This window comes from Betta splendens, chromosome 14, assembly GCF_900634795.4.
Source record: "Betta splendens chromosome 14, fBetSpl5.4, whole genome shotgun sequence".
Classification (NCBI taxonomy): Eukaryota; Metazoa; Chordata; class Actinopteri; order Anabantiformes; family Osphronemidae; genus Betta; species Betta splendens.
In genome coordinates this window covers 3,074,393-3,096,108 of record NC_040894.2, presented here as the reverse complement: position 1 = coordinate 3,096,108, position 21,716 = coordinate 3,074,393, and the positions used below count along the sequence as shown (strand labels likewise).

Below are 21,716 nucleotides of genomic sequence, written 5' to 3'. Positions count from 1 at the left end.
GCTTGGTTCAAAGGGTTGGAAGCAGAGTAAGTAAAAAGAGACCAAGGGTCTCTGATGATAGAAGACGGCTGTCACAATCTGAGGTTTTGTTTCTTGTTGTGTCCCGTTTTAGCACAGTAGTTCCTGTTTTATTTTGGTAATCTCCCGGTCTCTGTTTTTGGTTCTAGCTTCACCTTCCGGTTTACGTTACATCACAGCTGTTCCTGCTTCACCCGGTCATTGTACACACCTGCAGTTCATCAGTCATCACTCACTTTGTATTTAAGCACCACCTCTAAGCCCAGCACCTTGCCAGATTGTTTGTTCACTCACCCGTTCAGCTTTCCAGCATTCTTATCGTTACCTTGCCGTGCTTTTGATCCTGTTTTGTTCCTGACCACGTCTCCAGCCCAGCCTGTGATTATCCTGTCTGCCTGTGTGAGTCTGACCACTGCCTGTTTTTGACATCCGCTTGCCTTATCCTCGTCTGTGCTGCTACCGATGACCTACCTGTGTACCGACCCTTGCCTGCCTGACCACGAGCTCGAATAAACCCTGTTGTTCACTGAGCCTTGTCTCCGCTGTGCGTGTGGGTCCGCTACCTAGAGCGCCGTGACAGTACAATCTGGCCACACTCGGACCCAGCCGGCGTCTTGCATCTGGTTAAGGTCTGCAAGGGATTTTGTTATTGTGCTCTTGGACAACGCAGAGTCGCGATGGTGTTTTCCTGCTCGAGGCTGCCGGAGGACCTCCGCTGGTGCTTCGGGGAGCTCGCGAGGAATTACGCGGAAGCCCCCAGTCTGAAGGCGCGGCTCCGCGTTATAAAACAGGCGATCGCTATCCTGGAGGAGGAGTTCTGGTGGCTTGACTACCCGGAAGTACAGACGCTTTTTGAGAGGCTCCAGGCAGTGCGGCGGGATTTGGCACGCGCTCTGCGCGCGGCGCCCGCCAGCGTCTCATCAGCTGTTCCTGCTGCCCCGGAAAGAGATCCTGTCGCTGCTCAGTCGAGCCAAGCTCACGTTCCTGTCGCTGCTCAGTCGAGCCAAGCTCACGTTCCTGTCGCTGCTCAGTCGAGCCAAGCTCACGTTCCTGTCGCTGCTCAGTCGAGCCAAGCTCACGTTCCTGTCGCTGCTCAGTCGAGTCAAGCTCATTCCCCTGTTGCCACTCAGGCAGATCCAGCTCCCGTTCCAGACACCAGTTCATCGGCCCAAGTCCATGCCCACGCTACCGCCATAGTTCCCCAGTCCAGTTCAGTCCGTACCGTGGCCCCGGCTCCTGCTTCAGCCCTGGCGGTTGAGGAGGTGAAGCCCACAGCTAGTCGTCGGAGGTCCAGACGGCGTCGACGACAGCCGGATTCCCCTGTCCAGGCTCCAGAGGACTCGGCCACAGAAATCAAGCGGCCCTCGCCGCCAGCAGAGGGCACTCTCGCTCCATCATACGACATGCCCATCTCCATCGCAGGCATCCCGGACAGCATCTTCCTGCGGATCCGTGCCCAATGCGCCCCTCCGGTCCTGTTCCTGTTTGCACACTGGCTGAACTCCGCTGAGGCAGAGACCGACCCGGTAATCAAGGAGCGTCACTTCCGTGAAGCCGCCCTGCTCATCGCTCGGAAGCCCACGCTGCGCGAGGCCCTGGGTTTCATTGAACCCCCGTCAGAGCCTGCACCCGTTCCTGCATCAGAGCCTGCACCCGTTCCTGCATCAGAGCCTGCACCCGTTCCTGCATCAGAGCCTGCACCCGTTCCTGCATCAGAGCCTGCACCCGTTCCTGCATCAGAGCCTGCACCCGTTCCTGCATCACTGGCCCCAGCGTCTCTGGCTGCAGCGTCTCCTGCGTCTCTGGCTGCAGCAACTCCTGCCCAAGCCTCAGCTCAGCCTGCTCAAGCTCAAGCCTCAGCTCAGCCTGCTCAAGCTCAAGCCTCAGCTCAGCCCGCAGCAGCTCAAGCCTCAGCTCAGCCCGCAGCAGCTCAAGCCTCAGCTCAGCCCGCAGCAGCTCAAGCCTCAGCTCAGCCCGCTCAAGCTCAAGCCTCAGCTCAGCCACGTCAAGCTCAAGCCTCAGCTCAGCCACGTCAAGCTCAAGCCTCAGCTCAGCCACGTCAAGCTCAAGCCTCAGCTCAGCCACGTCTAGCTCAAGCCTCAGCTCAGCCACGTCTAGCTCAAGCCTCAGCTCAGCCACGTCTAGCTCAAGCCTCAGCTCAGCCTGCAGCAGCTCAAGCCTCAGCTCAGCCCGCAGCAGCTCAGGCCTCAGCTCAGTCACGTCAGGCTCAAGCCTCAGCTCAGTCACGTCAGGCTCAGGCCTCAGCTCAGTCACGTCAGGCTCAGGCCTCAGCTCAGTCACGTCAAGTTCAAGCCCCGGCTCCGCCACGCCAAGCTCAAGCTCCATCTTTACGCCAGCTAGCGGACACCCCTAGCCAGTCACACCAGGCCTCAGTTCCTGTTCCTGTCGGCCATATTGAGGCCGTTCCTTTTCCTGTCGGCCATATTGAGGCCGCTCCTGTTCCTGTCGGCCATATTGAGGCCGCTCCTGTTCCTGTCGGCCATATTGAGGCCACTCCTGTTCCTGTCGGCCATATTGAGGCCACTCCTGTTCCTGTTCCTGTCGGCCATATTGAGGCCGCTCCTGTTCCTGTTCCTGTTCCTGTCGGCTCCTCAGAGGAGGACGCCGTTCTAGTTCCTGTCGGCCAAGTAGAGGCCGTTCTAGTCCCAGTTCCTTTCGGCTCCTCTGAGGAGGACGCCGTTCTAGTTCTTGTCGGCCAAGTAGAGGCCGTTCTAGTCCCAGTTCCTGTCGGCTCCTCTGAGGAGGATGCCGTTCTAGTTCTTGTCGGCTCCTCGGAGGAGGACGCCGTTCTAGTTCCTGCCACTGTCGACCCCTCGGAGGCCGCAGCTCCCGACGATCCCCAGGAGGGAACTGCTCCTGCCGCAGCGTCTGTTGCAGCCCCTGCCGGCCTCCCGGAGGAGGTCGGTCCAGCTCTGTTTCCTGCCGACCTCCCGGAGGAGGTCGGTCCAGCTCTGTTTCCTGCCGACCTCCCGGAGGAGGTCGGTCCAGCTCTGTTTCCTGCCGACCCCCCGGAGGAGGTCGGTCCTGCTCTGTTTCCTGCCGACCTCCCGGAAGAGGTCGGTCCAGCTCGGTCTCCTGCCGCCCTCCCGGAGGAGGTGATCGGCCCGCGCCTGGTCCCTGTGTTTTTTGGTCCAATGTGTGCAGGTGCAGCTCCTGGTGGTCCAGCGCCGGCCGCGTTTGCAGCGATCCCGGTTGATCTGGCACAGATCGCATCTGCCTCAGCCCCTGGTGGTCCGGTCCCGGACTCGCACGTCTCAGCTCCTGGTGGTCCGGTCCCGGACACATTCGTCTCTGCTCCTGGTGGTCCGGTCCCGGACACGCTCGTCTCTGCTCCTGGTGGTCCGGTCCCGGACACGCTCGTCTCAGCTCCTGGGGGTCCGGTCCCGGACACGTTTGTCTCTGCTCCTGGTGGTCCGGTGCCGGCCACGTCTGTCTCCGCTCCTGGAGGCCCGGGGCCGGCTACGTCTGAATCGGTTCCTGGTGGCCCGGCTCCGGCCACGTCTCCACGTCTGTTCCCGGCTTCGTCTCCACGTCTGTTTTCGCCCCTGGTTCCTGCCTCGTCTCCACGTCTGTCTTCGCCCCTGGTTCCTGCCTCGTCTCCACGTCTGTCTTCGCCTCTGGTTCCTGCCTCGTCTCCACGTCTGTCTTCGCCTCTGGTTCCTGCCTCGTCTCCACGTCTGTCTTCGCCTCTGGTTCCTGCCTTGTCTTTGTCTCGGCTGCCGGACTGGTGGTCTCGCCCTCGGCGCCTCCTGCTGCCTGGATGGCGCTGCCTCCTGCGGCGTCGTCCGCCTCGACCCCTCAATCTTCAGGATCGGCGTCCGCCTGGAGGACATCGCCGTTCGGGGTGGTCCCCGTGGACGCTGGCCCAGCTCAAGGTCACTAGGCGTGCCACCCTGCCTCAGCGGCGGCTGAGCAGGATCTTGCCTCGTCTCCACCCGCCGTGAGGGGATTCCTGGACTCTGAGTTTTCCTGGTCATGGACTTTGTTCTGGTCTCATGGACATTCATGTTGTCTTCTTGATTATGGGACTCGTTCTTGTTTTGTTTTTCGGGGGGGTCCTCTGGTCTGTCGTGTTCGGGCGTGTGTTTTGTTGTGTTGGGGGTTTCTGTTTTTGCCCTCCCCCAGTGCCGCCCTCCGCCCGCCCTGTCGTTGTTCCGTGCGGGTTGTTTTTTGTTCTGGCCCTCCGCCGGTCCTCCCTCCGCCCGCCCTGCTCGGGGGTTTTTTGCCTTTGGTCGTCTGGAATCCGCCCTTGGGAGGGGGGTACTGTCACAATCTGAGGTTTTGTTTCTTGTTGTGTCCCGTTTTAGCACAGTAGTTCCTGTTTTATTTTGGTAATCTCCCGGTCTCTGTTTTTGGTTCTAGCTTCACCTTCCGGTTTACGTTACATCACAGCTGTTCCTGCTTCACCCGGTCATTGTACACACCTGCAGTTCATCAGTCATCACTCACTTTGTATTTAAGCACCACCTCTAAGCCCAGCACCTTGCCAGATTGTTTGTTCACTCACCCGTTCAGCTTTCCAGCATTCTTATCGTTACCTTGCCGTGCTTTTGATCCTGTTTTGTTCCTGACCACGTCTCCAGCCCAGCCTGTGATTATCCTGTCTGCCTGTGTGAGTCTGACCATTGCCTGTCTTTGACATCCGCTTGCCTTATCCTCGTCTGTGCTGCTACCGATGACCTACCTGTGTACCGACCCTTGCCTGCCTGACCACGAGCTCGAATAAACCCTGTTGTTCACTGAGCCTTGTCTCCGCTGTGCGTGTGGGTCCGCTACCTAGAGCGCCGTGACAACGGCACAGGCTCCGTTGCCCCTGAGCAAACAGTGAGTGGTTTGTCTGCTGGGGAGTCACTACTGGAGGAGGACAGGGAGGAGCTTGTGTGGTGTAAGCAACCATTACATGGCACCCTGACCCGTCACCACCGCTGTGGAGCACTGCCTGCAGCGTGAAGCAGAAAACCCCACTGCAGTGTTTCATCTACATTAGCTGCCGTCACTCTCAGCCCTGCGGGGCTCCAGATGTGGCCGACTCCTTCTTCACCTGGGCAAAACCAGGCCCGATGGGGCCTGACGGCTCGGGCTCGTCACAGTGGGTGACAGGCGTGGGGGTGGAGGACCTGATCCAATGAGGGGAAAACACAACTGTTATTTTAATCATTACTATTTAGCAGAACTTTTTGGAAGGCAGTGCAGAAGGTCTGCTTGTCCATTCATTCATAAAGGACATGGATGTAATTGAACTAAATTGAGGTCAGTAAAGTGACTCTATTTGTTGCAGTAATATCTGGATGTGTTAGCAGGTGGACTGACCTGAATCACCATACAGAAACCGCGGTGCCTCGTTAGTTAGCTTCAAATTGAGCGATGAAGTTCTGTGTTTAGGTTGGAGCCGAGGAAAAACAAGAACGACATCATTGTGACCTCCCAGTACGTGTCCGAAGCATGTGATTGGATTCTAACTTCCAGAGTACTCAAGGCATCAGGGCATCGTGAGTTAAAGATGCACATGAACCCACTGGCTCCACTCTGCTGACTTCCTGTGTGAGGGGAACTGGAGGGTTACGGTTCTATGCTTCTAGAGACAAGTGGTTCAAACTGTGGCTCATGCCTCTGGACCCTCATCCATCTTACAAGCACAGGCACAACTTCTGGACACAACCAGATCAGTGAAGGTTTTAGTGATCAAATACAGTTTTTCAATGCACCTAAATTTTATTTATATAGCGCCAAATCTCAGCAAGGTTGTCTCAAGGCTCTTTGCAAAGTAAAGTTTTGTGACTGTTAGGGTGTGGGGAGTGCTGGGGGTTGTTCTCCACCCCTTTTAGGCGGGGCTTAGAGTACCGTTCAGATCAGGTATAGTGTATTTGGGTAATTGTGAATGGTATTTAGATTAGCTGCTGAGACGCGTTCCAGTTGCTGGTGTGTCACTGTAAGCAGCTGCTCTGGAAATTAGCTACTGCTGAAGTGTCGATCCTGATCTGCCGTAACGCAATAAGTCACCGCGTCTTTTGATCCTGCTTCCATGCTCCAGGTGTTTTGTTTATTAAGGTTGAGTTCCGGGGTTTTTGGCAGCGTTTTCTGTTAATTTATTTGTTATCCTTGTCATTACAAGCGCCTTGTTTTATGCTTGTTTAATAAAACGCTCTCCTCCTTCTCTGTATCTGGGTACCAGCCTTAAGTCAGCCGTTGTTTAAGACTGTACACAACTAAACCCAACAAATCCCACATACAACATGTCTTAAAATATTTTCCAGAAAAAAAACAGAGGAGAAATTAAAATATGTAGAGATGGGACAGACACAACAAATGGGAAGAATTATAAGATGAAGATAAAGTCAAGTTTAACCTGCTGCATCTTAAATGACTTAAGTCTATTTGAGTTTACAGATCTCAGCTGTGCCATCATTACCATAAACAGAAAGTCCAGCATAGAGAGGCTGAGTGAATGTGGTCTGGACTCTGTGGAGGAGAGTCATGGTTTCAGAGACACTGTAGAAGGACAGAAGACCTGCTCTGTGATCCAGGTACACTCCTATTCTGGAGGATGGAGGACCTGAGACTGGAGTTCTGATGTTGTTGTAACAATATACATAACTGGTATTGTTACATATTAATGCCCAAGATTTATCATTCCATCCAAATACAGATTCAGTCCCACATCCTGCTCTTCTGATGTTCTTGTATGCGACTGCTATAATAACTGTTTCTTTCCCTCTCCACTCCACCTCAAAGTAACAATGTTCAGTCAAACTCTCTTTGCTCAAAACCTGAGGCCAATTAGTGAATCTGTCTGGATGAGCAGAATAAGACTGTGATTTACTCAATAACGTAACTTTTCTGTTCCCCTCAGATAATAACAACCTTGTATGTAATGTGTTTGGATCCAGTTTGATTGCAGAGGAATATTTCAAGAATCCACTTCTGCTCTTGGGTTCTGGTTCTGACAGTAAAACCTCCACTTCAGTCACTGTCAGTGAGATGTTTGTCCACGTCGTCCTCAGAACCTCCTGTATTTGGTCTCTGAGCTCTGACACAGCTGCTGTCACATCCTCAAAGTATCTCAGAGGACGGGTGTTGGTTCTGGATGAGTGTGTGGATCCACTCAGTGCTGGCAGTGACGGGTAGATGTGTAGAAACTGGATGTGATCCTCTGTGTGTGAGAGCTGCTCCAGCTCAGCGTCTCTCCTCTTCAGCTCAGTGATCTCCTGCTCCAGCTTCTCCTGAACCTCTTTGACTCGACCCACTTCAGTTTCCTGCTGGGATCTGATCTGCTGCTTCACCTCAGACCTTCTTTTCTCCATCAGACGGATGAGCTCAGTGAAGATCTTCTCACTGTTCTCTACTGTTTGATCAGCAGAGCGACTGATGGCCTCCACCTCCTGTTGAAGCACCTTCACCTCTTTGTCTCTGTCCTGGATTCTCTGCTGGATTTCCTGTCGACTCCCTTCGAGCTCTCTCTGCCTCTCAGTCCTCTCTGCTTCAGCTGAGACTGTGTCGTGGCCTCTATGTTCATCCACAGAGCAGAGATAACAGATACTCTGTTGATCAGTACGACAGAAAAACTCCTTCACTCTGTGGTGACGAGAGCAGACATTCTCCTGCAGCTTCTGGGAGGGCTCCACCAGCCTGTGTTGCTTAAAGGCAGAGGAATTATAATGAGGCTGGACGTGAGTCTCACAGTAAGAGACCAGACACATCAGACAGGACTTGGCAGCTTTCAGTTTCCTCCCAGTGCAGACATCACAGGCCACATCTTCAGGTCCAGCATAGCAGTGATCAGCAGCAGCAGCTTGGAGTCCAGTCTTCTTCAGCTGCTCCACTAACTCTGCTAACATGGTGTTTTTCACCAGGACAGGCCTCGGTGTGAAGGTCTGTCTGCACTGAGGGCAGCTGTAGAGTCTCTTACCGTCTTCTTCATCCCAGAATCTTGTAATACAGTTCATGCAGTAGCTGTGTCCACAGGAAATAGTCACTGGATCCTTCAGTGGATCCAGACAGATGGAACAAGAGAAGGTTTCCTGGTTTAACTGAACTCCTGTCTGAGCCATTTTACTCTCTCGCAGCGAATGAGTCTTAATTCAGTATCACTTTCTTTTAGCTAAAATCATTTGAGCTGCTATAAAACCTTTGTGCAGTGGGTGGAGGCCAATGTTCATTCTAGTCTAAACACTTGAACATTCCTTCTCATAGAATAGAATTGAAGAATCCAAGCTGAAATATGAATAACATAAACAAAGTTTATTTTGTTCTATTTTGCAATGAAACCCTCAACTACAGGTGACAACGGGCTACTCTATGAATACAGTAAAACAGTGACTAACACTGTCCAGACAACAGTGTGGTTCACACGTACTGTATTTACTTACGCAACCAAACAATGTCATTAACAGTTTATTACATGTATGTGCTGCTTATCTTGTAGTATTTATTTGGGAAAAAAATACTTTAGTCAACTAGTTTCAGAGCCATTTTATTCTCTCGTTTGCTTCTCTACAGCTAAAAGCAGTTGACTTACTAGAAAATCTGTTTGTGCAGTGGGCGGAGGCTGGCAACCGTTCCACGTCAGCACAGGGTGGTTACACATGTCTTCAAACCAGAGTTTCTATAATATATAAACATAACTATATTTCTATAACATATAAAATGTCTGGAGCAAAACTTGGGCCAGATATTTCAGGAGATCCGCATGCTTGAGAACAGCATCAACCACCCAGAGGATGACTTTCACTGGCAGAAAACAGCCTTGACAGGCGGAGAGGGCGAATCGCTGGTGAAGGGAAAGCATGAAAGAGGAAAGATGTGAGTTTGCAAATGACCGGAGGAACAAGAACAAAGCAGCGAGACCGGCGTGATTAGAAATGAAACGGTGCGATGGAGAAGGACGGCGAAACACAGCGAGGGCCCAAAGAGTGGAATGAAGGAAAGACGAATGTGAAGAAGGGTTGAAGGAAAAGGAATGAGATGAAAATGGAGACTGGAAGAATGTCCAGCTTAAGAGTGAAACACGATGAAAAAATCACCAGAGGCACAAATGTTCTGTCCAGAACCTTTTCTGCTCTGTGATAAAAGGCGCATTCGCTCTCCTTCCATGTGACATTCAGCCACGGCGCCGCTGCTGTGTCTGTGGTGTGGGTCATCACCTGAGTTTAATTTCCTGTCTATGTCATTAATGGACCCACCTGTTTTAGTATTTAAGGCATGCCCTTTGTTCCACTGTTTGATGTGTACACGGTCTTGCTTGGAAGCTACACAAGTTAAAGAGGGGAGTTTTGTTGAAATTAAGTTTTGGTTTTCTTTGATGTCCTGTCCTGTTGTTCCCTGTGAGGTTTGTGAGTGTCTGGTGTCTTCATGTTCCATGTTTAGGTCAGTTTTGCCCGTTTTTAGTTTTAGAGCGTATTTAGTTAGCCGTATTAGACCGTGCTGTAGTTTAGTCCCGAGTCGTCTCGAGTGATTGTCTTGTGTTTCCATGTTTAGGATTTTGCCCGTTAGGAATGGGGTGTATTTTAGTTTGTTGAAGTAGTGGTGTTTAAGTTTCCTGCTTAGGAGTGAGTTTCAGTTCTTGCATGTTTGTGTTGGAACCGAGTCCTGCCTTGCAGTGAATTTATGTTTGTGTTGAATAAACCGTTTTATGTTAACTGTTAATTCTGTGTTTGGGTCGTGCATTTGAGGTCTCTCCTGTTCCCCTGTGACCTGGTTTGCGGATGCGGCCAGGTGCGTTTACCGGTTTGTTAGAGAACGAGGGTTTTATTAGCGCCACGGGTTCGCAGCTGTGTGCAAGGTGGCACGTAGGTCGTAGTGCAGTGTTTCCTCCCGGCTCAGTGAGAGCCTTAGCTTCTCCACTCAGAGCGGGCGTTTGTCCACTGCTCCACCTTCACAGCATCTCCTCTTCTGTCCCCAGTCCTCACTCAAGCCCCGATGGTTCTGAACCGCTAAGGAGGAGTTCATAACATTTACCCTTTTAGGAACTACCAAATATGTTCTTGCATCCCACTGCAATGCCCTGGTCCCAGTACTTCCTGACCTGCCTGCTCATTCAAATCATCCTTCACTTCCTCCCATTTCCCCCAGCTATGCTCAGATGGTGAAAACAGAGAGAAAACTATGACAGTCACTAGCGTCTTCTTCTTCGCCCACTCCCTCTTTTCCCCTTCCTGCTTCCTTTTCTTACAGGCATCCTTTTCTTCTCACCGGATACTTAACAAACCCAAAAAAAACAGTTCTTGAGGCAGTTCCACACCATCAAACTCCACTACAACCAGCTCCGTCTTTACTGTTTCCACTCCTCTTGTCAGTCTTCTAGCACCGACTACATTTTTCTACTTACGTGTCTACTTACTTAAATGACCTGCCAGTACTTCCACCAAGGACATTGAAAGCACTCAAGGACATGGTGTTATGGACAAGATGTTTACAATGTTGACATGTTATGCTCAGAAGTATTGTTAAACATAAGTGTTGGCGTTACTAAAAGAAACCAGTGGCTCATAGTGCTTGGTAAAGACCTAAGTGAGCAAGAATAATCAAGAAAGTTCTATATGTGTCATGAACTGGGCTGTTCCTTCTGGGTTGTTATATTCATTTCCTGTTTTATTTTGTTGTTCCCGGTCTTGGTTCCTGTCTGCTTCAGTTTGGTTCACTTAGCTATGTGTTTACTTCCTGTTTTATTTTGATGCACTTCCGGCTCTGTCCTGTCATGCTTAGTTCACCTTTTTGCTTGTTATGTGATCACCAGCTGTGTCCCATCATTGATCACCCCTCTTTATTTAAGCACCTGCACATGTCTTTGTTCTCTGTCAGTTAGTTGTTCGTTGTGTGCCCAGTTTGTCAAACCCACCATCCGTGTCCAAGTAAGTTTTCTGTTTTTTTGACTCGTGCCTGCTCTGACTGTGCTTTGCCTTGTCCCTGCCTGTACTTCTGCCTGGATATCGTGATCCTCGGTTTTTGACAATTGCCTGCCCGACTTCTGTTTTGCCTGCCGTTCTTGGTTTATGTTAAATAAACCTTGTTCATTCACGATCCTGTCTCTTGAGCTGTGCGTTTGGGTCCTTAATCCCTGTCTGCATCGGTGAGCCCTGACAGTACTAACTGACCAGACTCGGACCCAGCCAGCCGTAATCAGACGGGTGTTTTTGTCAATTTTTTTTGTTTTTTCTCTCGCCCGGTGTTACTTTTTTTTAACCATGCCGTTCCTGTCTTGGATTACTGGAGGATCTCCGTTGGTGCTTCGCGGAGCTCACGAAGGAATACGCGGAGGCTTCCGGCGTGAGGGCACGGCTCCGCGTGATGAATCTGGCGGTGAAGATCCTCGAGGAGGAGCACTGGTGGCTTCACTACCCTGGGGTAAGGGCGCTGTTCAATAGGCTCCAGGCTTTGCGGGCAGACTTGAAACATGCTCGGCGCACGACGTCCACCCGCAATTCACTATTTGCTTCCGCCACCGCTCTTCCCAGCGCTGCTCCGTCGGCTGAATTCCCCGTCGCCGCTCTGTCGGCTGAACTCCCTGTTGCCGCTTTGCCGGCTCAAGTCCACGTTACTGTCGCCGCTCCGCTGGCTCAAACTCCTGCCTCTGCCTTGACGCCGGAGAAGAGGGAACCAACTCCCCGTCGTTGGCTCCCTAGAACTCGTCGGTGGAGTCCCAGGTCTGATGCCCACGCTCCGATGCCAGACAATATCTTCACCAGGAGGCGGCGGCCCTGGTTCCCAGGGTTCCCGTGCTGTATGAGGCCTGGAGGTATGCGGAACCACAAGCGGAGTCAGCCTCTATGCTCCAGTCTGCGTTAGTCCCCGTGCCACGGTCCACACCAGCCCTTGTGCCACAGCCTACAAGCACCACAGGCCCCTCACCTGCCTTGACCTCTGTTGCTTCCCGGCCAAGCCCAGCTCCGGCCCAGTCAAGCCAGGCTTCTGCCCCGTCGAGCTCCTCTGCCGCCCAGCCAAACCAGGTCTCTACCCCTTTCCCTGTTGGTCCGGGAAGGCCCACTCCTGCCCGGCACTGAAGAAGCGGACATTCCTGTCCCTGTTGGCTCCAGAGAGGACGCCATTCCTGTCCCTGTTGGCTCCAGAGAGGAAGCCATTCCTGTCCCTGTTGGCTCCAGAGAGGAAGCCGTCCCTGCCCTTGTCGCCCCTTAAGAAGCGGACGTTCCTGCTCTTGTCCCTGCCCCTGTCGGCCTCCGGGCAGAGGTCGTTCCAGCCCCTGTCGGCCTCCGGGCAGAGGTCGTTCCAGTCCCTGTCGGCCTTCGGGCAGAGGTCGTTCCAGTCCCTGTCGGCCTTCGGGCGGAGGTCGTTCCAGCCCCTGTCGGCCTTCGGGCGGAGGTCGTTCCAGCCCCTGTCGGCCTTCGGGCGGAGGTCGTTCCAGCCCCTGTCGGCCTTCGGGCGGAGGTCGTTCCAGCCCCTGTCGGCCTTCGGGCGGAGGTTGTTCCAGTTTCTTTTGGCTCCAGTGAGGACGCCGTTCCTGTCGGCTCCAGTGAGGACGCCGTTCCTGTCGGCTCCAGTGAGGACGCCGTTCCTGTCGGCTCCAGTGAGGACGCCGTTCCTATTCCTGTCGGCTCCAGTGAGGACGCCGTTCCTGTTCCTGTCGGCTCCAGTGAGGACGCCGTTCCTGTCGGCCTCCAGGCGGAGGTCGCCCCAGCCGCGGCCCCTGTCAGCCCCCAGGTGGAGGTCGTTCCAGGCTTCAAGGACGCCAGCCAAGGAACCGCTCCTGGAGCTCCTGGCGGACCTGCAGAGACCCCGCCCCGTTCCGTTCCTGTGAGTCCGGACTGGTTCAGGTGGGCCCGGTACCTGGGGTCTCTTGTTTCTCTGTATACAGGAGTTGTTCCTGGAGGTGCCGGGGGGCCCTATAGAGACGCGTCCGCCTCTATCCTCGCCCTTGTGCAGCCTGCTGCAGGGGTGGCGTTGCCTCCTGTGTCGTCGGCCACCTCGGCTGCCCTGCCATTGGGGCAGCTCCCCGCCTGGAGGATGACGTCGCCTGCCGCAACGGTGGTACGGTCTCTGCCGTCACCAGCCACCCCAAACCCTCGGCCTCCTGATGCCTCGCCCGCCGGGAGGACCGTGTTGGGTCATTAGAGGCATCTTGTGGAGACGTCGGCCTAGCGTCCCTAGGCCGACTGGGACGCGAGGCTGACGCTAGCCCAGCCTGTGGGCACTGGGCGTGCCGCTCTGCCGCAGCATCTGCTGGGCAGGATCTTCCCTCGTCACCACCCTCCGTGAGAGGGGAGAGTTTGGACTTTGATTTTCCTGTGCCTTGGACTTGGACGCTTGTGTGTTGGACTCTGAGCCATTTTTTTGTCGTTATCGGGTGGGTTTTTGTCTCCCCGGTCTTCTGTGTTGGGCATGTTTTTTTTTTTTTTTTTTGTGGGGAGTTTTTTGGCTGTGCCCTCCTCCAGTCCGCCCTTCACCCGCCCGTTGATGTCTGCGCGGGGTTGGCCTGAGTTTTTGCCCTCCGCCAGTCCTCCCTCCACCCACCCTGCTGGGTTGTCTGATTGTTTTTTTTTTGGGCATCTGGGATACGCCCTTAGAGGGAGGGTTCTGTCATGAACCGGGCTGTTCCTGTGTCTTCTGGGTTGTTATATTCATTTCCTGTTCTATTTTGTTGTTCCCGGTCCTGGTTCCTGTCTGCTTCAGTTTGGTTCACTTAACCATGTGTTTACTTCCTGTTTTATTTTCATGCACTTGCGGTTTTGCCCTGTCATGCTTAGTTCCCCTTTTTGCTTTTATGTTATTACCAGCTGTGTCCCATCATTAATCACCCCCCTGCATTTAAGCACCTGCACATCCCTTTGTTCTCTGTCAGTTAGTTGTTCGTTGTGTGCCCAGTTTGTCAAACCCACCATCCGTGTCCAAGTAAGTTTTCTGTTTTTTTGATTCGTGCCTGCTCTGACTGTGCTTTGCCTTGTCCCTGCCTGTACTTCTGCCTGGATATCGTGATCCTCGGTTTTTGACAATTGCCTGCCCGACTTCTGTTTTGCCTGCCGTTCTTGGTTTATGATAAATAAATCTCGTTCATTCCCGATCCTGCCCCTGAGCTGTGCGTTTGGGTCCTTCATCACTGTCTGCTCGCGGTGAGCCCTGACATATGTGAGTTCTGCTTGTTTCATGATAAGATAACATACATTATCTTAGGAAAATAAGGGATGTGATAGACCTGGACTGTGCGCGATAATGGTGTGGGCAATTGAGGGCGCAAGAGAGTGGCCTGACCAATCTGATCCACAGCCTTGTATTTGTGTCCCCAGAGAGAACGTGTTATGACCCACGTCAAGGTGACAGAGGTACCGTACAAGACAGAAACACAACAACTATGTAGCGACCGAGATGATGCAGCCAGCTGACGCTAGCGGCAGAACAGATTAAGTAACAAAGTAAGTTTAAACTCAGCGGCACTTAATGAAGAGTCTTCGTCGTGATTGTATAATCAGTGTTTGTTGCTGCTGCTACATCCGGGACACCAGTGATTCATTCTCATGTTCTCCTGTGTCGCTGTAGTATTTACAAACCACCAGCTGAGCTTTGTTTGACTTGCAGGTTAATGTTGTCTTCGTTTAATATTTAATGCTCATATTATGAAATTAGGGCGCAGCCTTTCTCCTGGTGCCGGTTGGTTTGTTTTTTCCAGCATTTTGGCAGCGGATGCCTTAAATTCGATATCGATAAATCGATAAATTTCCGTCGTCAATTTTTATCGATTCGCCGATTTGTTATTGCAGCCCTAGTCTGAAGCATATCATCTGATCATCTTCCAAATTGCTGGAGTCATCAGAGAAGCATGAGTTAAAGATGCACATGAACCCACTGGGTCCACTCTGCTGACTTCCTGTGTGAGGGGAACTGGAGGTTTATGGTTCTATGCTTCTAGAGACAAATGGTTCAAACTGTGGCTCATGCCTCTGCACCCTCATCCATCGTACAAGCACAGTCACAACATCTGGACACAACCAGATTAGTGAAGGTTTTAGTGATCATATACAGTTTTTTCAATTAAATTAATTTTTATTTATATAGCACCAAATTTAATCAATCCACTTTACAAAGTAAGGTTTAAGACTTTACACAACTAAACCCTACAAATCCCACATACAGCAAGTCCTAAAATTGAATTATTACAATTTAATAGCAACAGTAGTGAGAAAAAGAACACATCTGACCAATAAGCAGAGAGAATCTACTCACATCGTTTGAAATGGCGAGTTTAGTCATGCTTTGAATTTTCTGTGTGTAAAACAAACCGAACCAAGGAGAAAATGAAATATGTACAGATGGGACAACCATAACAAATGGGAAGAATTACAAGATGAAGATGAAGTAAAGTTTAACCTGCTGCTTCTTAAATGACTTTAGTCTATTTGAGTTTACAGATCTCAGCTGTGCCATCATTACCATAAACAGAAAGTCCAGCATAGAGAGGCTGAGTGAATGTGGTCTGGACTCTGTGGAGGAGAGTCATGGTTTTAGAGACACTGTAGAAGGACAGAAGACCTGCTCTGTGATCCAGGTACACTCCTATTCTGGAGGATGGAGGACCTGAGACACGAGTGAAGATGTTGTTGTAACAATATACATAACTGGTATTTTTACATATTAATGCCCAAGATTTATCATTACATCCAAATACAGATTCAGTCCAACATCCTGCTCTGCTGATGTTCTTGTATGTGACTGCTATAACAACCGTTCCTGTCCCTCTCCACTCCACCTCAAAGTAACAACGTTCAGTCAAACTCTCTTTGCTCAGAACCTGAGGCCACTCAGTGAATCTGTCTGGATGAGCAGAATAAGACTGTAGTTCACTCTTATATGTTACTTTTTTGTTCCCCTCAGATAATAACAACCATGTATGTAATGTGTTTGGATCCAGTATGATTTCAGAGAAATATTTCAAGAACTCAGGTCTCCGCTTGGGTTCTGGTTCTGGTTCTGACAGTAAAACGTCTACCTCAGTCACTGTCAGTGAGATGTTTTTCCACGTCGTCCTCAGAACCTCCTGTATTTGGTCTCTGAGCTCTGACACAGCTGCTGTCACGTCCTCAAAGTATCTCAGAGGACGGGTGTTGGTTCTGGATGAGTGTGTGGATCCACTCAGTGCTGGCAGTGACGGGTAGATGTGTAGAAACTGGATGTGATCCTCTGTGTGTGAGAGCTGCTCCAGCTCAGCGTCTCTCCTCTTCAGCTCAGTGATCTCCTGCTCCAGCTTCTCCTGAACCTCTTTGACTCGACCCACTTCAGTTTCCTGCTGGGATCTGATCTGCTGCTTCAGCTCAGACCTGCTTTTCTCCATCAGACAGATGAGCTCAGTGAAGATCTTCTCACTGTTCTCCACAGTTTGATCAGCAGAGCGACTGATGGCCTCCACCTCCTGTTGAAGCACCTTCACCTCTTTGTCCCTGTCCTGGATTCTCTGCTGGATTTCCTGTCGACTCCCTTCGAGCTCTATCTGCCTCTCAGTCCTCTCTGCTACAGCTGAGACTGTGTCGTGGCCTCTATGTTCATCCATAGGGCAGAGATAACAGAGACACTGTTGATCAGTACGACAGAAAAGCTCCTTCACTCTGTGGTGACGAGAGCAGACGTTCTCCTGCAGCTTCTGGGAGGGCTCCACCAACTTGTGTTGCTCAAAGGCAGAGGAATTATAATGAGGCTGGACGTGAGTCTCACAGTAAGAGACCAGACACATCAGACAGGACTTGGCAGCTTTCAGTTTCCTCCCAGTGCAGACATCACAGGCCACATCTTCAGGTCCAGCATAGCAGTGATCAGCAGCAGCAGCTTGGAGTCCAGTCTTCTTCAGCTGCTCCACTAACTCTGCTAACATGGTGTTTTTCACCAGGACAGGCCTCGGTGTGAAGGTCTGTCTGCACTGAGGACAGCTGTAGAGTCTCTTACCGTCTTCTTCATCCCAGGATCTTGTAATACAGTTCATGCAGTAGCTGTGTCCACAGGGAAGAGTCACTGGATCCTTCAGTGGATCCAGACAAATGGAACAAGAGAAGGTTTCCCGGTTTAACTGAACTCCTGTCTGAGCCATTTTATTCTCTCGCAGCGAATAAGTCTTAGTTCAGTTTCCCTTTTTTAGCTAAAGCTATGAGCTGCTATAAAGACTGTCTGTGCAGTGGGTGGAGGCTAATTTTCATTCTAGTCTAAACGTTTGCGCAATCGTGCACTTCTCCATTTTTGTCTGCACACAGCAAATCTATCTATAAAATAAAATCCAAGCTGAACTATAAATAACACAAGCACACTTTATTTTGTACCACTTTGGAATGAAGCTCTGAGCTACAGGTGACAACAAGCAGTAACTATAGTAACAACGTAGACAATGTTGTGCCAATCAATTAACGTTGTTCTAGGCATAGGTATTGCTATCCTGCGGCTTATTTTATACCATTTATAGGAGGAAAAAGTTCTTTAGTCAAAGTAGTTTCTCACAATTTGATGAGAGTCAGACTGTGGCGATCCCCGGGCAGGAAGTGGTCTTTAAACACATCATGAGAACCGTGTGTCAGGTTTTGGTTTTGTTTTGAAAGGACTTAGTTGTCATGTTTTTGGTTCCAGATTCATTTCTTGTTTTATGTTGAAGGACTTCCGGTTTTTGTTCATGTCACAACTGTTTCCTGTCACACAGACACAACAAATGGGAAAAATTACAAGATGAAGATGAAGTCAAGTTTAACCTGCTTCATCTTAAATGACTTGAGTCTAATTGAGTTTGCAGAACTGCCATCATTACCATAAACATACAGTCCAACATAGAGAGGCTGAGTGAATGTGGTCTGGACTCTGTGGAGGAGAGTCATGGTTTCAGAGACACTGTAGAAGGACAGAAGACCTGCTCTGTGATCCAGGTACACTCCTATTCTGGAGGATGGAGGACCTGAGACTGGAGTGAACATATTGTTGGATGTAATGGAAAAATTTTACCTTAGTGCTGTTTCTTATCCAACACACTCGTCATGTGCTGGTTAGGTACAATACTGAACGGAACATTCTTACACAAACAACTTATCTCTTGTGCCCTGACGTACATCAAGTCTAAACATCTGATGTTCCATTTGACTGACTAATAATTTATGATATATGTTTGTCTTTTACACCCGGACTCTGGCTCCATCCTATCTGACTCCCCACCAGACCCAAGGCTGTTAAAGCGAATGCATCTTGTCTTGGAAGCTCGGTGTTCCTTCCTTTGGATAACAAGACATGATGATGCAGAAGTGAGAAAGCAAACATTCTCACTCACAGCGAGATAAGGTGGCACAAACAATTCCATTGCTGCAGAGAGACATTCCACCAGAGCCAGAGAAAGGGGTTAAAAGGCAGAGACAACTTGAGGATCGTGGGCTCTTTGCATCACACCTTCGTGGTGTGTGCACTGATCTCCCCAGCTGGTTTTTGGTTTGTTGATGTGCACGATCAACATCCATGCTTTTTATTTGCTTTCCCCATTATTTTTATTTTCTTTATTATTTCAATAAATCGCACAAAAGGACAACTCTCTCTCATCTACTTCTTTATGGAAAATTTCCAACACAGAAATTGACGTCTACGAACAGGATCCGCTGCAGGTCACCTGGACGGTGTGACCAGGGACGATAGTCCTGAGGACTAGGGTCGCTCAGCTTCCAAACCTCTACAGACATTCAGAGCTGGGAGGACTGCTCACCCGTCTGGATCGCCTCTGACGAGATCCAACGAACACAAAATGCAACCTCTACTCGGCCCGGTGAGAGAGATTCCGTTTTGTTGCGACTTATCGAAGAAAACAAAAAAAAAAGAAAAAAGAAAACGGGTTTGAAATTGGTTTCAGGTATTCGGGGTTTACTTGGCTCTGATCATTTGGGTTAGGGAAAGTAAGGCAAATAACAATTAATTCTAAAGCATCCCCTACTAGACTAAAACATAAAAGAAAATATAACTAGGACTAGAGATAATAATATTTCTAAAACGACTATGTGGCTGAAAAACATCTAAAATATAAAAATTAGGACCAAACAAAAAATTTTTTAATTTTTTTTTTAACAATTTAATATTTTCGGGTCAAAATGAATTAGGTCAAAGTCTGCCCTGGTGGCCGAGACGGTGGTTGCTAAGGGTTGGCTCGTGGGACCAAGCTTGTTTTGTCTGTACTGAGGATACAGACCAGTGTGCAGATCTGAGCGCAGTCCAAAAGGAGTGGACAAGGAAATAAAAGACGGCTTCTGAAATACGGAGCGCGTTTGCAGGGGGACGTGGTTTTGAGATACGAGGGACCCGGGTCTTAGAGGGGCCTGACGGTGAGGGACCACTTCCGAGAACCCTGTCGCTGATCTGAGCGGTTCCCTTTCTATGGAGACGTCCGTGGAAGAGAAATTTCGAAAAAAGGTTCCGGCCGGAACACATAAAAATCTAAGGCAGGAAACCGCCGGGACTCTGAAAGATGGGTTCGGGGCGATCTAAGTCTCCACCACCAGACTGCAGCATTACAAAAGTAAAAGTAATTAAAAGTAAAAAGTAAATATGGTTATTAGTGCGTTTCATGTTTCCATGAGTGGGAAACTGGTTATGGGTTCAAAAGTAGAATCACTTAGTGTAAAAGACATATGCACCTTAGAGAGAGAGATTTGAAAAAGCAAAACTATCAAAACTAAAGCCCTAAAAGAAACAAAAGAGTGATGAGAGTAACAGGAAAAAAGGAGATAACAACTCTGGGGAAGAATTGTTTGCACTCTGCCACACACACACCACACACACATACACCACACACATATCATGTCAAGAGCAAATGCTCCCACGTTTCTGCTCTCTATTCTAATGCAGAACTGAGCGCGATGAGGGTAAATCCGGATCTGGACTCCTTTCCCACCATCAGCAGAAGAACCGAGGGGGGAAGCGCCTGACCAACAACCAGAACAGGGTGGAAGCTCTGACACCACAGCAGCTGGAGGACACAGACCACAGCATGGACGCCTCAGCGACTCCCACAACGTCTGCAGCCATCACGTTCTGGGCTCATCAGATGAACCAGCTACTACAAGCGTGTGTGTCTGACAGACACCTGCTTATGACAATCAGCAAAGGAAAACAAGGACAGAGCAACAGCAGAGAAGACGTGCTCTGACACAGACACTGGTTGAAACAACAGGAGAGGCTTCAGACGTGATCGGCCCAATAGAGCTGCATCTGAGGATCCAGGAAAGGTCTGTCATCGAAGAACAACTGTCCCATCGAAAGGCTTCACCCGCTGGCGCTCACATCAGACTGATGGTTGGGGAAGGAGGAAGGTGACGGTTCCTTTTCACGTGACGTACAAGACGGTACCGCAAACACACACACACACATTCATACACGCAATGAAGAAACACGCTTACAGCTGATACACGCTCAAATTCATGTTCATGCTTATCTGCTCGCAATGAAGAATCGCTTTTTGCTAAAAAAAAAAAAAAAACCCACAGAGTGATTTTAAAATGATGACAAACAGCTAAATGACAACTGCTGCATGACTTTACAGTCTGATCGGTTTAAACTATTTCAATTTGCAACAAATTCAGTAATAAAATCCTTCATGTTTCTAAAAAGATGTGCACAATATAGGTTTGTCTGGCCAGACCAGAAGAAAACAAAATAAAACCAGACTGTAGAAAAAACAAGACCAGACTATAGGAAGACCGAGATCGACTGAAACAGACTATTAATGACTATTAAAGGGAAGACGACTATTAGAGAGAAGTAATAATAATTACTGTACGTACCAGACTATTAAAGAAAAACTTACTGTTTCACTGTCTTGTGCAACATCTGACAGCAAGACACCTTAACATTAATTTTTGCTTTCAAACTTATGCCCAGTTTAAATTCTTAGGAAGAGATCTGATGTGTAGTTTAGGTATTTGATTGATTTCCACTCCAGACGGAGTGCAGGTTACATCTACAGACATTCTAAATAATCCCTCTTTTGTTGGTGTTAACTTCAGCTCAGCTGTGCTCTTATCATTGGCTGCTGAGGGGGGGCTGTAACTGAGGCCCTCACACAGGCTGCATCACAGCTTGTTTATGATTTCACACACACACACTCAAACTGACCTCAACTTCCCTCTTTTGGGATGAACACAGGTCTGCGCTTGCGATTTCTTTTACTAACGAACAAAAAGGTTTTTTGATTTTTATTCTACAGTTCCACACGTCCCTCTGTGAAAACATGATGGAGACAGAGGCAGGACGTGGGTCCTTTCGTGAACAGATGTCAACGAGGTGGAGACTGGTGAACGACTTCTGACCCCATGTGACGTATTCACCTACTTTGCATACTTTTAGAAAACCGTTTTTTTTTATTCTGCCCGTCATGTGCAGCAAACAGTGAACTTGGTTCCTCCACATTCTAATGACACCCACTACATGCTTTTGTTTTTAATTTTATTTTTCAGAGGACGCTCTGACCCAACACTCAGCCTTACAGGAAGCCCCTGCTTCCCTGTGACTCACACACAGACTGTCAAGTTTCACGCCATGTCTTGTTGTCACGCCATGTCTTGTTGTCATGCCACATCCTGTTTTATTTTGTTAACTTCCTGTTTACCCAGTCGTCACTCTCCGGTTCCCAGTATCCACACCTGTTACCAATCAGTAATCAGTACCAGTATATAGCCTCACCACTCACAGACCCCAGTGCCAGATTGTCGTGTTTCATCAGTGTCGCGTGTTTCCTGAGC

General features: G+C 49.8%; 2 protein-coding genes and 1 long non-coding RNA gene across 3 annotated transcripts; 1 reads left to right on the top strand and 2 right to left on the bottom strand.

Moving 5' to 3' along the window:
* Window positions 1-6,052: 6,052 nt before the first annotated feature.
* LOC114869763 (tripartite motif-containing protein 16-like) lies at window positions 6,053-8,123 on the bottom strand. The gene has a single exon (XM_029174236.3). It carries the CDS (start codon window positions 8,085-8,087, stop codon window positions 6,411-6,413), a length of 1,677 nt encoding a protein of 558 aa, XP_029030069.1. The 5' UTR covers window positions 8,088-8,123; the 3' UTR covers window positions 6,053-6,410.
* Window positions 8,124-15,045: 6,922 nt separating this feature from the next.
* Window positions 15,046-17,120, bottom strand: LOC114869768 (tripartite motif-containing protein 16-like). Its single transcript, XM_029174242.3, has one exon. The coding sequence runs from the start codon at window positions 17,054-17,056 to the stop codon at window positions 15,374-15,376; it is 1,683 nt and encodes a 560-aa protein (XP_029030075.1). The 5' UTR covers window positions 17,057-17,120; the 3' UTR covers window positions 15,046-15,373.
* A 637-nt stretch (window positions 17,121-17,757) lies between these two features.
* LOC129605131 (uncharacterized) lies at window positions 17,758-20,393 on the top strand. Its single transcript, XR_008696682.1, has 2 exons — window positions 17,758-18,751; window positions 19,825-20,393. It is a non-coding gene; the product is annotated as an uncharacterized LOC129605131 (long non-coding RNA).
* The last annotated feature ends 1,323 nt before the right edge of the window (window positions 20,394-21,716 follow it).